The 15,422-nt window shown below is 47.6% G+C and overlaps 1 protein-coding gene across 1 annotated transcript; it reads left to right on the top strand.

The window, feature by feature from the left end:
- The first annotated feature begins 7,409 nt into the window (after window positions 1–7,409).
- LOC133927299 (peroxidase 16-like) lies at window positions 7,410–12,514 on the top strand. The gene is made up of 4 exons (XM_062373695.1): window positions 7,410–7,967; window positions 8,088–8,279; window positions 11,018–11,183; window positions 11,803–12,514. Exons 1-4 carry the CDS (start codon window positions 7,725–7,727, stop codon window positions 12,207–12,209), a joined length of 1,008 nt encoding a protein of 335 aa, XP_062229679.1. The 5' UTR covers window positions 7,410–7,724; the 3' UTR covers window positions 12,210–12,514.
- Window positions 12,515–15,422: the final 2,908 nt, after the last annotated feature.

The raw sequence follows: 15,422 nt of genomic DNA on the forward strand, positions 1-15,422 counted from the left end.
AATTCATCGATGGTTTGTGCGATGATATTAAAGTTGTTGTTATGCTTCAGCGCCCACTCGATTTGGATACTGCTTGTGTTTTGGCATCATTGCAGGAGGAGGTCATGGAACCATCATGTCATTGTGAACTCAGGCGGCTAGATTGGAGTGGCTCTCACCGGTTCACACCCAAGGAAGCCTTACCACTACCCTTACTACATTTAGTGAAGCTGACAATACAAACATCGGCAGAGGACAAACGAGGACACGACAGTGCCAACCATCAGTCTACTGAAGAGAAGATAGCGATATTATGCATATATCAGCGTGCTTAAGGATTATGTTATCGCTGTGTCGAGAAATGGAGCTGTGATCACTGGTGCAACCTGACTATCCAACTCAATGTAGTTTAGGAAGTGTGGGATCTCTTCAATTGTGAGGATTTTTTGGATGAATCTTTTGAAGTTCCTGACAATACACTGCTAACACTATCATGTGACGCTCTGCTTGACAAAGACTCACCGAAGATAATGAAATTCTCGGGGAATATCCAAGGAATTGAGGTTCTAATGCTATTGGATCCAGGCAGTTCACATACATTCCTTAGTACCAGCATGGATAAACAAATCAATGGAGTCACAAAATTGGCACTTCATCTTCGAGTACAAGTGGCCAATGGCAGTATTCTTACTTGTACCGAAGAACTTCAGACTTTGACCTGGTCCATCCAAGATAGACGTTTCATACTCCATTGAGGATACTACCTATCCAATCTTATGGGGTCATAATTGGTATGGATTGGCTTGAATACTTTAGCCCAATGAAGATTCAGTGGAAGTATAAAGCCTTAATCATTCCATATCAGGGTACATGGATCACTCTACATGGACTGTCATCACACCTACAAGGTGCTTCAGTTCAACTTATGGATACTTCTGTCACAGATATTAAAGAGTATTGAGACTAGCACATATCCAGCTCCAATTCAACATTTATTGACTGCATATCAAGATATCTTTGAGGAATCACAAGGCTTGCCACCACCTTGATTTTGTGATCACAAGATACCACTGGTATCGGGTGCCAAACATGTAACAATGTGTCCATATCGTTATCCGCCAAATTTGAAACTGAAATTGAAGACCAAGTGCAGTCTATGTTGTAGCAAGATATTATTCAAGATTTCCATTGAATTTTCATCCCCAGTGTTGCTGGTCCGCAAGAAAGACGGTGCCTGACACTTTTGTGTCGATTACAGACAACGCAACACCTTATCGATCAAAAGTAAATATCTAGTACTTGTTAATGACAAGTTGCTCGATGAACTACATGGTGCTCAGTGGTTTTCCAAATTGGATCTTTGCACTGGCTACCACCAAATCAGACTGAGTCCCAGAGAGGAGTTCAAAACGGCATTTCAAACCCACATGAGCCACTACAAATTCAAGGTCATGGCCTTCGGTCTCGCAGGTGCGCTAGCTACATTTCTTAGTGCCAGGAAGAATACCTTGAGTTCACTTCTCCACAAATGTGTATCGGTCCTTTTCGACGACATTTTGATATACAATGCTAATTGGGATGATCATATGGCACATTTGAAACAAGTATTCTAGTTACTGCATAGAGATCAATGGAAAGTAAACTTGCCTAAATGCTCCTTCTTACAAACAAGCATTTCCAACTTGGGGCACATCATCAGTGCAACAAGCGTCCACACTGATGAAACCAAATTTGTAGCAATCCGAGATTGGCCCACACCAAACAACGCCAAAGAGCTGTGAAGTTTCTTGGGTCTCGCAGAGACAACATTCAATTACTGAAGAAAGCACTCATTTCAACGCCAGTCCTCGCATTGCTAGATTTCAAAAAAGCCTTTCACATTGAAACTGATGCAAGCGATTCAGGAGTGGGAGCAGTTCTCATGCAAGACAAGCATCTAGTTTCATTCATGAGCAAATCCCTAGGTCCACGAACCCAAGGTATCTCTACATATGAAAAGGAGTGTTTGGCTATTCTATTGGTAGTTGAACAATGGCCCCCGCATCTGCAACAAAATGAATTTGTCATCTATATGGATCAGTCTATCTCATATGAATGAGCAACGCTTGCACACACCTTGGCAATAGAAGGTATTCACAAAGTTATCAGGCCTACACTACAGAATTGTTTACAAAAAGGGTTTGGAAACCGTGCAGCAGATGCTCTCTCTCGGTGCCCAAATCCGTCAACAGAGTTACATGCCATTCAACATGTCAACCGAGTTGGCTACAAGAAGTTGTCGATGGTTATGCTATTGATCCGATGGCTCAGAAACTATTGACAGAACTGACTACTGCATCAACTGAAGCAGGATCTTATACACTACATCAGGGAATTATCAAATACAAACATCGCATTTGGATCGGTAACAATGCACCATTACAAGCCAAGATAATATCAACTCCACACAATAGCGCTTTAGGAGGCTGTTCGGGATTCCCAGTGACTTATTTCCATATCAAGAAGTTCTTTGTTTGGAAAGGGATGAAGACCCAAATACATAAGGCACCGCGGACGTGTCTTGTCTATCAAAAGGCCAAACCAGAGTGCATGTGCGGACCAGGATCATTGTAGCCATTGCCAGTTCCAACACAGGCCTGGTAGATCATATCACTGGATTTCATCAAAGGCCTGCCCAATCTAACCACTTCAATGCCATACTGGTCGTGGTCGACAAATTTTCTAGGTATGGACATTTTCTTCCCATGGCACATCTGTTCAATGCTATGAAAGTTGCTTAGATCTTCTTTGATAACATCTACAAACTTCATGGATTACCTGTGTCTATCATTTCCGACCGTGATCGAATCTTTACAAGCAACTTGTGGCAAGAACTTTTCAAGCTCGTTGGCACAAAGCTACGCACGAGCTCGACATACCACCCGTAAACCGATGGGTAGACAGAAAGACTCAATCAGTGCATCGAGACCTATTTACAGTGCTTCATCAATGCCTACCCGCACAAATGGAGTAGCTAGCTTGCCCAGGAGGGATTTTGGTACAATTCAAGCTTTCATTCTACCCTTAACAAGTCTCCATTCAAAGTTCTATATGGGTATGCTCTGAGGCACTTCGGTATTGAAGACGCAACCAATTGCCCGTGACTGATTTTGCTGATCAGCTCGAGCAATGGGCACTGATGAACCGTCTTCTACACCAACATCTTCTTCGTGCTCAACAATGCATAAAATTGAATGCTGATAAGCAACGATCAGAGCACCAATTAGAGGTTGGGGATTCAATGTTTCTCAAATTGCAACCATATGTGCAATCATCGGTGGCTAAAATGGCAAATCACAAATTGGCCTTCAAATGCTTCGGACCTTATCGTATCATTGAAAAGATTGGACCGGTCACCTACAAATTGGAACTTCCATCTACAAGTGTCATCCACCCGGTCTTCCACGTGTTTGAACTCAAGCCAATAGCAAGCACCGGGGCTTAGGTATGCCCAGAATTGCCTGCTGCTAACTCATATCCTTAGATTCTGGAGTGCATACTGCAGAAGTGGATGGTGACTTGTAGCACGTTTTGGTGCACTGGTCAGGGACACCATCGACATTGGTGACGTGGGAGGACGCTGAAGCCCTGCGCCAACGGTTTCAGTTCACGCCTGCTTGGGGACAAGCGTGCCATCAAGAGGAGGGGGATGTTAAGTAGGGCTGGAGATAAAGCTTGAGGCTCACGAGCCAGCTCAGGCTTGAAAAGGCTCAGTTCGGTTCGACTCGGCTCGGAGACCAAACGAGCCAAGCCCGAGTTGGCTTGCGAGCCACTTGTTGGCCTGCTCGTCGGCCATCCCACTAGATTCCAGGCCCAGTGACCCACATGATATCCTAGCTTTAGGTTCCAACACAACAGGCAACACTCGATCCAAATCAGGCCAGCTGCCACTCCGTCTCCCCACCAAACACGACGAGATCCACCGTCACCGTCTCAAAGGAGGTTGTCCACATCGACCGCGCTACCACCACCCTCCTCGGCTTCAGGAAGGGATCACACCCTTATCTTCTTCCCCTCCCCTCCCCTCTCGTCCCGATCCACCACACGCCCACTGGAATGGATCGCTCGTCACCGCTAGACCAACGCGGCGTCCCTAAGGGCGAACCAACGTGGCCTGAGCGCGACGAGCGCCTCTACCGCCATGTCGAAGGCCTCCGCTCCACACTCACAGCGAGCAGCGGTCACTAGCCGATACCTCCTCCGCCATGGCCACCGGCGTCGGCTTCGCCATCCCTCGGGTAGCCAATAACATTTCTAGGCCATGGCCACCGGTGTCGGCTTCGTCATCCCTCAGTTTGGCTTCTCGGCCTGGACTTCGGTGGACATGGGCGCGACGGCCATTGGGAATGCGAACGCGTTGCTATAGTAGCCTTTTGGGATGGCGTCACCGGATTTGCCGTTGCGGGTGTTGATGATGCAAATCATGTGCATCGCCTCATCGGCGTTCGATGCCAACACCTTCATGCGATACTTCCACAGGAGCCCTGTGAGGAGGTCGAATGTGGAGACACGTGAGCGGAGGTGCGGCCACAGGTGAAGAGGAGATGGTGATGAGGAATTGCGGTGTAGCAGACTTGGCTCATGATCCAAAGTGAACCCAAGCTGAGCTTGTTTTCTAGCTCGATGAAGTATTCGAGCCGAGCCTAGCTCTGCTCACCTAAAGGCGAGCTCGTGTTATCCGAGCCGAGCCTCAACTCGGCTCATTTCCATCTCTAATGTTAAGGCATCACATGCGGCGCAGAAGAGGAGCTTTTAGGTGAGCTCGTGTTAGCCGAGCCAAGCCTCAACATGACTCGTTTCTAGCCCTAAGACATCACTTGCGGTGTAGAAGAGGAGCTTTAGGTGACCTCGTGTTAGCTGAGCCAATCCTTAGCTTGACTCGTTTGCAGCCCTAATGTTAAGGCATCATATGCAGCGCCGAAGAGGAGCAACATGAACCACGATGCTCTGGGCGCGCATGGCGAACGAATAAGCGTGTCGTGGGTGACGAGTGGCTCAATGTGTGAGTTTGGGCTCATCCCATGTACCAAGTGAGTGAGTTGGCCACGGACCATATAATAGCGCACGAGCTGGCGATAAGAGTGAAGACTATATGAGTCAGAGGTGTCGTGAGAGAGGGGTAAGAAAAATAGTGAACTCAAACTTGGCTGCCTGCTAGAACAACCATTCTATCCTCTCTAATCCAATTCCTCCTCCCTCCCAAATTCTCCTTTCGATCCCATTCTTGTGTTCTTCCGATCGCTAACATACAGTGACAAATCTTGGAGTGTAATTAGATAACCCACTCGTGTCTTGCTGAAGCTTGACAGCTAGCCGCTCTTTAAGCGCCAACCACAAGCAACCCATTCGTGTGTTCCATTGGGATTGATTCCAGTGGCGTTCCAATCAACAGGACACGACCTGAATTTTATATGTCGCGGTTACTCCCCACTTCGGAACTTCTGGCTTTCCTTTCCTACCAAACACCTGCATTCTTAAGCATTTCTGCCCAGGCGCTTCAGCACTACGGTCCTAGAAATTGAACACGAGTATAGAATTTTCGTAGAAGAAAAGACTGCCCTAACACGGTTCTGTAATCTGTACGAAGTACGAACGCGCTGCACTTTGTACATACGGCATTCAGTTACAGTACATAACAGCGACCAGATTTAATTAATTTAGTGGTACGCACATTTCTGCCACTCTAATTGCGCAAGATTTCCTGCATACAGGTATCTCCTCACTCAAGATGGAAGAATAGTTTGCTCTGAAAAAAAAAATCGAACAAAACAATGCATCGGGAATATAAGCGCAAACAAAAAGAAAACGCGCACTTCCGTAGTGGAAAGGTTAATTAAACCTCCGCAATCTATCGGGAATATATGCGCAAACAAAAAGAAAACGCGCCCTTTTTGACTCTTCTAGCCGCTGCCCCTTTCCCTCCCTCCCTCCCTCCTTCCCCGTCGCCATCGTTCGGCTCGAGCTCGCTACCAGTTTCTTCTTCTCGCGGCGCCTCGCCCGAGCTCCATGTGCCCCTCTCGTCTCCTCGCACCGTATCTAGACGCAGCCTTCTGCAGCGTCGTTGATTCAGCAAGGTGGGTGCACCCCCATGGCATGTCCTGATCGACCGGCTCCGTTCCTGGCCGCGGCGAGACGAGCCCGTCCCGGATTTCGAATCTTCTCGTTGCATTCGCCTCCCGTTTCGGAACTCTAACAAACGTGAACAACAGAGAACCCGACGAATTCCCGTGAAATTTGAACAAATTTGAAAAATTCTCAGTCCAATTTTTTTTACCAGGCACTTATAAATAATAAAAAACCCAAGAAGGAATAAAAAAAATTGAAAGATAAACATATCATTAAAGATAAAGATCTTTCTTTAGCACTTTGCAGAGGAGTTATTCTAACAAAAGAAACCCTAATCAAGAGACAATGGCAGGCAGTTAAAGGTATTGTTTTTATCAAAAAATGAGATGAATAAGCATTCATTTTTTTTATTGCCGCTTTGCGAGATATGCATGTTTTATCATTCAAATAGCTTTCGACTTTTATAAAGAAAACTTTTACTCACCAAAAAATATTTCAAATATGTTTGGCAACTAGCTTTGTGAATTTAGTAAACAATAAACAGACAAATTAATAGTAGTGACGATAATATTTTGTTAGCCATTGTGGCTACATAGAAATAATGTTATTTTTATAAAAGAAAAAATAACTCTCTTTTATATGTTATCTTTACCTGTATGTGTTTGCTATATATATACTGTGTTGTAGCGGTAGGAGCACTAGTATATGGTGACAAATGCATGTATTCTTATAGCGCAAATGATTAAGGAGATTTTTATCCGGTTTGAATGATAGTCTAGATTTTGGATTGAAGATTTATCATAGACTATGAGGAGGGTGTCTTTTTTTTTTTTACTTTGTGCCGTGTGCATTCGGACTATATAAAAATCAAAAGTAAACTCTTATATTCTGTGTCATTTTGATGAAACGCTAAAACTTAATAAAACTTCCTTTATAAAAAAACAAACGTCAAGAATGCCGAGATGAGCTGGAGATACTGGTAGCATGAGTGCAGGACAGAGTAAGCAACCAAAACAGCGATGAAGGTGTTCAGTGTGGTAGCCTTAATTTGTTTACCGATGTCAAATTTAGTCAGTGAGGGTGTTGATGTCTGTACATCGTGAACGACATTCGCATTTGTTTACCGTTTGTAATTTATTTGCTTCTCTCTCCCTTTCTACATCTCTCTAGAAAGGCAGAGCAGTGAGATAGTGAGCAGCAGCAGCAGTAGAGGAGGCCAGCCGTGCCTAGTTGGCTTCGGGCTTTGTTTAGCTTGGAGCAGGAAGTGTGCGTGTCCCAATGAGGCCCATGCTGGGGCCTTAATATTCTCCCTTCCCCATCATTGCAAGTAACTCTCTTCCTCGGTTCCTCCTCCCCTCCCCGGCAAGGCCAAGGCCAGCCGCGCGCGAGCTCACCTCAGAGCTCACCTCGTGTCAGTCGCAGCTCATCTATATAAGCAGATGCCCCTCTCCTCACTTAAAGCACCCAGTGTTAGCGCCGCACGGAGAGAGAGAGAGAGGAGGCGTGGCACGGTGGCAGCAGCTGCTGCAAACAGGCAATTAAGGCCAGACAGATAGGTGTTAGAGAGAGAGAGGTTAGCGGAAGAGCTGAGAGCTAAAGGAGAGGGCAGCAACAAGTATAGCTAAGCTAGCCCGGACGCAATGAGGTCGAGGAGGTTCTTGCCGTCGTCGTCCTCGCGGCAGAGCATGTTGGCCGCGGTCATAGGCGTGGTGCTGGCGGCGACGCTGTCGTGCGCGGCGGCGCGGCTGAGCCAGAGCTACTACGCGTCGACGTGCCCCAACGTGGAGACCCTGGTCCGCGGCGCCGTCTCCCAGAAGCTGCAGAAGACCTTCAACGCCGCGCCCGGCACGCTCCGCCTCTTCTTCCACGACTGCTTCGTCAGGGTACGCACATGATTCATCCCTCGACCCGACTCGCCCTGTCAAGTTCGTTAATTTCTATGTACTGTTATTGCATCGATTGATCCTCTTCTTTTGCCCCTGGCGTGTGATCGATGCGTGCAGGGGTGCGACGCGTCGGTGCTGCTCTCGGGGCCCGACGACGAGCGCAGCGCGGGCGCGGACACGACGCTATCGCCCGACGCACTGGACCTCATCACCCGCGCCAAGGCGGCCGTCGACGGCGACCCCCAGTGCACCAACAAGGTCTCCTGCGCCGACATCCTCGCCCTGGCCACCCGCGACGTCGTCTCCCAGGTACTGATCCAAACTACACCTCTCTCCCCAAGTCCCTACTCCAGCACAGAATTCGTTGGCGCTGTCTTTCTTTATGTCACTTTCGGCGCCTGGACGGAGCCCGGAGAGCTCAGCTGACAGCCGTTTGAGCTTTGCTTTCGGGACTGTTACTGAGCTTTGGCCGTCGATGGCGATGCATACGCGGGATTAGCGAGAGGCTTACGCTTAAACCCTACGCCATTAGCCTCGTTCTCACGCGCTTTGTGTTTTTGGCGCGCCGTTCTAGTTCGGGCAGGTGGGCCGCTGAATGCCGCGTGCCCGCCGGGCGACAGCTATGATGAGGCTGCAAAGAATTTTTTCCATGGGCGCGACTCGGCAGCGGGCACGAGTCCGCAATGACCCTTAGGGCTGGTTTGGGTTTAGGGGCATAATCCCCTTCGGAGATAAAAGCCGAGCGGAATTTTTTTTTTTTGACAAATCGCACCTCCGTGGAAATTACCTATGTGTCTTTGGGAAAAGAGGTGTGAAAAAACCTACCATTCAGAAAGTAAACAAATGCAGAAAACATAAACAAGCTAGACACTTCAGTTTAGCACACGATTGGCATGGCTAGATTGATCGAAAAAGTCAAGATTCCGATTGTCTTATGTAAGGAGGCCACTTCAGATTGTAGACTGCACGTGGAGACGAATGTCGTGCTTAGAACTAAGTAGAGAAGAGCTCGATTTAGGTGTGGGGATGTCGATTTGGACAGGGAGCATTCCAATTTGGCAAAGATTCGAGGTGAGGAGGTTGCTTTGGAGCCGGTGCAGGTCTATCGTCGAGAGGTGATAAACATTAGAGGTCCTTCGACTCTGCCTACTTGGTCTCGATTTCTGCCGCTCGAGTTCCGAAGCCAATCGTGAGGCCGTGTGGAGAAAAGATGTGTAGCCACAACATGGGCTCGCGATGAAGAAGAGATGCAGCTAGTGGCAAGGCGAGGTGAGGGCACACCGGGAGGCAGATGCGTGAGGCTCAGATGTTGTGCGTCGCCGTGGAGGACATACGGGCAACGAGGACATGAGCGGAGTCGCAGAGACAATGATAGTGGCGAGTCACGGCGAGTGCGTGCCTGTGAGGGCGATGGGGTTTTGTTCCATACGTCGAGAGACGTTTTTTTTTATTTCTCCATCAATCCACTCGTTTTGGGGTAGAATGAGCTGGGTTTTTCCGGCCCTCCTTGCACCCAAACGGTTAACCGAGTTAGGAGGGGAATAAATTGGCAGTTTGTAACTATAGAATTGGATGGGATCACTTAGCTGTGCCGCAACCATGCTTTCCCTTACCCTACGGTCTACGCTGATAGCACGTCCTGACATCCGCGCGCAGCGCATCATGTCGGAAGCCCCATCATCTCCCTCTGCTTCTCCTCGGAGAGTCGTGCGTGTGCACCAGAGCTCCGCAGAAAGCAAATTTTATAAGACCTGATTCACTACCTCTCTCTACTTTTCAGCTCAACTGTTAGATCACAAGATATATGATATAGATAGAATCTTTCAGTACCGAGTGCTATAAAACTTACTTCCGCCCCACAGTCTCGGTGCGGTCAAAAGACCGGAAACCATGCAACTGCACGTGCAGTCACGGAGAGTTTTTAACCTTTTTACCTACCTGATGTTAGATTTTTGCAGCTTGATTAGGAATTTAGGATTAGCACAAATCAGGAGCTGTCAAGAAGAGATCACCTTTTTTTTGGATTTGGCGCTAAAACACGGGAATGGTCCTGGGGCTGCATCCTGTCGGAATTCTGCTACCCCAGCTCATTTATTCGCGGTGATCGGTACAGAGTTGGGAAGGCATGGCGCGTAGATGAAATCATGAAATCGTAGTGGCCGTCAGCCTGCCTGGTGATGGGAGCGAGTTACTGCCCTGTCCATGCGCGGAAGGAAATTTCCGCAAGCCATGCGGACACCATGCTTAGGCATCTCTAACAATAAAAAGTAGCTACTATTTTTTTTATTTCTATCGATATATTTTTTAAAAGATTTTATTCCTAGTTTTTCATAACTTATAATGTTTATAGCTGTTTTTTATCTTCTCTCCTTCAACGGCTAACTTACAAGATTATCCTCTATGTTAGTAAGACTTCTCTATACGTCAGCTTTATCTTTATTTTATCTATTTCTCTCCTCCTTATAAAACATAGTAATAAAAACTAGCTGCTATCTATATAACTATTGAAACTGCCCTTACCAGGACGGAGTTATTTGCATTGAGAATAGTATTGAATGGGTATATGAAAAATAAAGTATATCAGATAATTAGTAAATAGATAAGTACATATCAAATATTAAAGATAGAGGATCCAGATAGATGTACGTGTGCAATCCGTTGTAGAGCTGCATTCTCCATCCGTGTGCCGGTCTTCCTCGTCGGATTCAATTCCGTGGCGTAAATCACACACGGTTCGGCGTAACTGAGCCGGTACGGCGTCGACAGATACGGGCATCCGATACCTAATCCGCCGGGCGAGCTGTGCAGTGTCTTCGGCCTCTCTGGACGGACAGACCGGTGTTCGTAGAGCTACGGGTTCAGTTATTGAGCCTCGCAACTTGGCCGAAATATCTGCTCGTATTCATACACCAGTGTGTACTACTCTGGAGTAGATTGCAAGCTGCTGTGCTGTAAATTTGAGTACGGATTTCATTTCACTGCAAGAGTAGCTTGGTTATGTACGGATTGATGGTGAAAATTTGTTTTTTTTATGTTGGTTGATGCAGACAGGCGGGCCGTACTACCAGGTGGAGCTGGGGCGGCTGGACGGCAAGGTCGGGACGCGCGCCGTGGTGAAGCACAGCCTCCCTGGCGCCGGCTTCGACCTGGACCAGCTCAACAAACTCTTCGCCGCCAACGGCCTCACCCAGACCGACATGATCGCGCTCTCAGGTACGCCACGGATTCACGTACACATCAAGACATGCCATGCATCTGACCTATTATTAGCCGATATATATATCGGTTGGTTGAGGATGTGATGCACATATACTGTCTAACTTCGAGTCTTCAGTTGGTTGACGCGAATTTAAATGTTTATTTTTAAAATGATTGTTGGTACAGTGTTGCTGTATAGATCGAACAATGTATTTCCATTATAAAAAATATAGCTCGAGCTCACAAATGCACGGTGGTTAGCGAGTCCCATGTCACGAAAGCGGCGAACTGGTTGGCAGCAGCGGGCGGGATGGTCATCACTTCGTCTCGTCCGCCGCCGCCGCTGCTGTGCTGCACTCTTTTTTTTGCTCGTAGAAGCGCATGCCCTTTCCAGGCTGGAGCTGGGAATGCCCAGCTTTGCTCTGCAGCGTGCAGGCTTTTTTTCTCGGCATGGTCCCGTTGATCCAGTCCATCGTTACTGCGGCATGCTACATGTTCTAGGTTAGCCTGTCACTCGTGACCATTGACCAATCACCACTCGCTGAAACCGAAAGCTGCAAATGATCATGGCTGGTGAACGATGACGCTGTCACAGTGTCACTGACGTGTTTTTCCAAACTGCAATGCCATGCAGGGGCCCACACGATCGGCGTGACGCACTGCGACAAGTTCGTGCGGCGGCTGTACCCGTTCAAGGGCGGGCGCGGCGGCGGCCCGCCGATGAACCTCTACTTCCTGCGGCAGATGCGGAAGACGTGCCCGCTCAACTACAGCCCCTCCGCGTTCGCGATGCTGGACGCCGTCACGCCGCGCAAGTTCGACAACGGCTACTACCAGACGCTGCAGCAGATGAAGGGCCTGCTGGCCTCCGACCAGGTCCTCTTCGCCGACCGCCGGTCCCGGGCCACCGTCAACTACTTCGCGGCCAACCAGACGGCCTTCTTCGACGCCTTCGTTGCCGCCATGGCCAAGCTCGGCCGCGTCGGGGTCAAGACCGGCGCCGACGGCGAGATCCGCCGGGTGTGCACCAAGGTGAACTAGCTCGTGCAAGCAGCTGGCAGCACCCCATCAGCGTTGATATGCGCCGTACATTGGGTAGTAGAGGGTTGAGATTGTCTGTCCATGCTCAGAATCCATCGATCACAGTGTATTAATTTGTTCCCGCCCAATTCTTTTCTTGATTATGTAATCATGTAAGAAGAAGAAGCTCCATACATCTTAGGATATTTCCAGGGCCCACCCTACCATCTGATAGAATAACTGAAGAAGGTAGTACAACACTTACATCGATGTAAATGCTACAAGTTGGTCATGCAGTTGAAAGTATATGCCGTTCTTTCTTGACAGTTGCTATTCAGACGAGAAACAGAAGTGAAGCTGAGTCGTGCAGTTGAAGGTATATGCCGTTCTATTGACAGTTGCTATTCACACGAGAAACAGAAGTGAAGCTGAGTCGTGCAGTTGAAGGTATAAGCCGTTCTTTTGACTGTTGCTATTCACACGAGAAATAGAAGTGACCCTGAGTTGTCTCTCTTTCACTCACACACACATCCAGGCTGATGACAGAGCATGTATGGTCCAAGTTTTCATAAATACAGCCAACGTGAGCTGTATGTGTATGCTCTTCAGAGACCATGTGAAAGTTCAGTGAATGAGCAAGCAGAAATTAAGTAGCTGAGAAGGAACAGTGATCTATAGTGTCGATGCCTACTCTAATGGAGAGGATGGTTTCTGCGTTTAGTTTTGTCCTCATGATAGCTGATGAGAAAGAAATGATAGAAGAAGGCGATGGAAAAGAGAGCATAAGTAAGCTCATGCGCAAGGGAAAGGCGACGACTGAAAATGTGGTTTTGTGACACCAGTACCACAAAGCATGCGGCCACAAACCACACTGCTTTTCTAGGTCGTGTACTTCTTTTCCCGACCTCTGCATCACATGACACAGCTGAAGAGATCACAGTCAAGTCTACATCGCCTTCCTGTTCATGCCACATTGTATTTCTCGCCCAAGCTAAGATGCTAGACCTTTTCTTGGTTCTACAATGAAATGTGTCAAACCGTAGGGTCTCTTCCATTGACAGAGACACTTAAATTGGAAACAGTAAATATTACAGTTTATTGAAGTAATGTTTGGAAGTTTGCTGGTCATGAGAAGAAAAGAAGTAGAATTTCTACATCGCCATAAGATCAATTATAGAGTAGAATAGAAATATTCAAAACGGTCCAGACCATATACAAGTACACACCAATATGAATGTGATCAGCAATACGGCATGGCCGTTGATACCAAACACACTATGTTTATTTAATACAAGCAATAGAAGCATGTACTCTCTGGCGAGAAATTCTATGCATCCCGCCAGAAATTACAGATAGATTCGAAGATCATATTTCACATCACTTTAAGTACTTGATCATCTCATTTTCAGTTATGAAGAGCATTAAACCTAAACAGCTTTGTGTCACATCCCTGTATCCGGGAATGGTAGAGAGCTTAGGGGTAATGGTGATAGACTGGAGACCCAGGCCCTGACCCTGTCGGCGCGGCTTGAAGCCATGGTCGGCTATCGCACCAGCGAGACAGGGTTTGAGAGAGGAAGATAAGATAATAGATTGAATTTTACTTTTTTTAATTTATTGATGTCGAGTTTTTTTTATAGACGAAGGTGGCGCTAACGAACTCCTAATAAATAGGAACTAATATGAATAATTAAATCCAATCTAAACAACCAAATGAGTTTATCTAAATAATTGGCAAGCAGTTAACAAACTCTTTCTTCACGCCTCAACTGCCACTCCCGCATTGCGCCAGTGTCTGTAGTACGCCCACCATGACATATTTCCCCTTCTTGGCAAGCAGCTCGCCCTCGAGTTGGAACGTGGGGAATTGTCTGGCAAACATTCCCACAACGCTTCAGCAGCGAACAAGCCTTCCCATTGGACCAGAATTTTCTTATGGCCACGGGCAAGCCGAGCTTTCACCACTCGGGCCGGTTTGGGCAAGACGCGGCCATGCAAGATTTGGGGCAATGTTGTCAGTGTGGACAAAGGCGTGCCGTGGAACGGCTTGAGGACTTCGACATGGAACACATCATGGATGCGTGCGTTATCCGGTAGGCGCAACTTGTAAGCGAACTCGTTGACATGCTCCACCACTTGAAATGGCCTGCAGAAGCGAGGGCCAAACTTGGAACGTCCCTGTACCGAGATGAAAGAGGCGTGGTAGTGCAGCAGGCAAAGCCAAACCCATTGGCCCACTGAAACTCCAATTCCCGGTGATGAGGATCATAGTGCCGCTTATGGTGTTATTGTGCCTACTCCAATCAGTCAACACACCTTAACGATGAACTCATCACATTCCTAAAGCAACTTTTCAATGGATGGCAAGTGTGTATCGTCGGACGCATAGGAGCGAAGCAACGGAGGAGCGTGGCCATAAGCTACCTCAAATGGCGACACATGAACTAAAGCTTGGTATGATGTGTTGTAAGCGTATTCCGCCCACAGTAGCCATCTGACCCACTCATTGGGCCAATCTTCGGAGAGACAACGAAGGTACATCATGATCACTTTGTTGACCACCTTCGATTGTCCATTGGATTGAGGACGGAAAGCTGACCTGAGGTTGAGTTTGACGTTGTCCAAAGGAACAATTCCGTCCAAAATCCACTTGTGAAGACAGGGTCCCTGTCGCTGACGATAGAGACTTGTATGCCATGGAGACATACAATCTTGTTGAAGAAGCGGCGTGCAACGGACTGGGCGGTGTAGGGATGACGCAGCGGCACGAAGTGAACCATCTTCGAGAAGCTGTCAACCACTGTGAAAATGACCAAATACCCATGTACTCGTGGCTATCAGGTGAATTTCATGCTTTTTTCACTCGTTTATGGCATGTTGGCCCTCGGGACATTTCTTTCTGGCATTCGTCAAGTCATTTTCATCGTGGTATTCCCCGTCACTCTTTTCGGCACATCATAGGCCTCACCATCAGATGCCGAATCCGCTTCAACCGGAATCGAAGAAGGATCAAAAAGCAAGGTCGCTATGAAGGCTGTCATAAGCCGGTTATCCCTGTCTGTGGTAACTCTGACACCTTTAGCTTCATCGAAAGGTTAAGGGGCCACGCTTCGTTAAACAGGCTAGCTACAAAACTACAATCGTTAAAGAGCACGGACTCGATGGCTCTAAAGAAAGAGCTACCTCACCTCAAGTAGTCACTGCCACTTCTAGCTAGCAGACCCTAGGGAGGAA

This window comes from Phragmites australis, chromosome 8, assembly GCF_958298935.1.
Source record: "Phragmites australis chromosome 8, lpPhrAust1.1, whole genome shotgun sequence".
Classification (NCBI taxonomy): Eukaryota; Viridiplantae; Streptophyta; class Magnoliopsida; order Poales; family Poaceae; genus Phragmites; species Phragmites australis.

Excerpts from the sequence above, each read along its gene's own strand:
- LOC133927299 (XM_062373695.1), top strand. The coding sequence starts at position 7,725 with ATGAGGTCGAGGAGGTTCTTGCCGTCGTCGTCCTCGCGGCAGAGCATG. Across the intron at positions 7,968-8,087 it reads TCCACGACTGCTTCGTCAGG|GGGTGCGACGCGTCGGTGCT; the intron begins GTACGCACATGA and ends CGATGCGTGCAG. Across the intron at positions 8,280-11,017 it reads CCCGCGACGTCGTCTCCCAG|ACAGGCGGGCCGTACTACCA; the intron begins GTACTGATCCAA and ends TGGTTGATGCAG.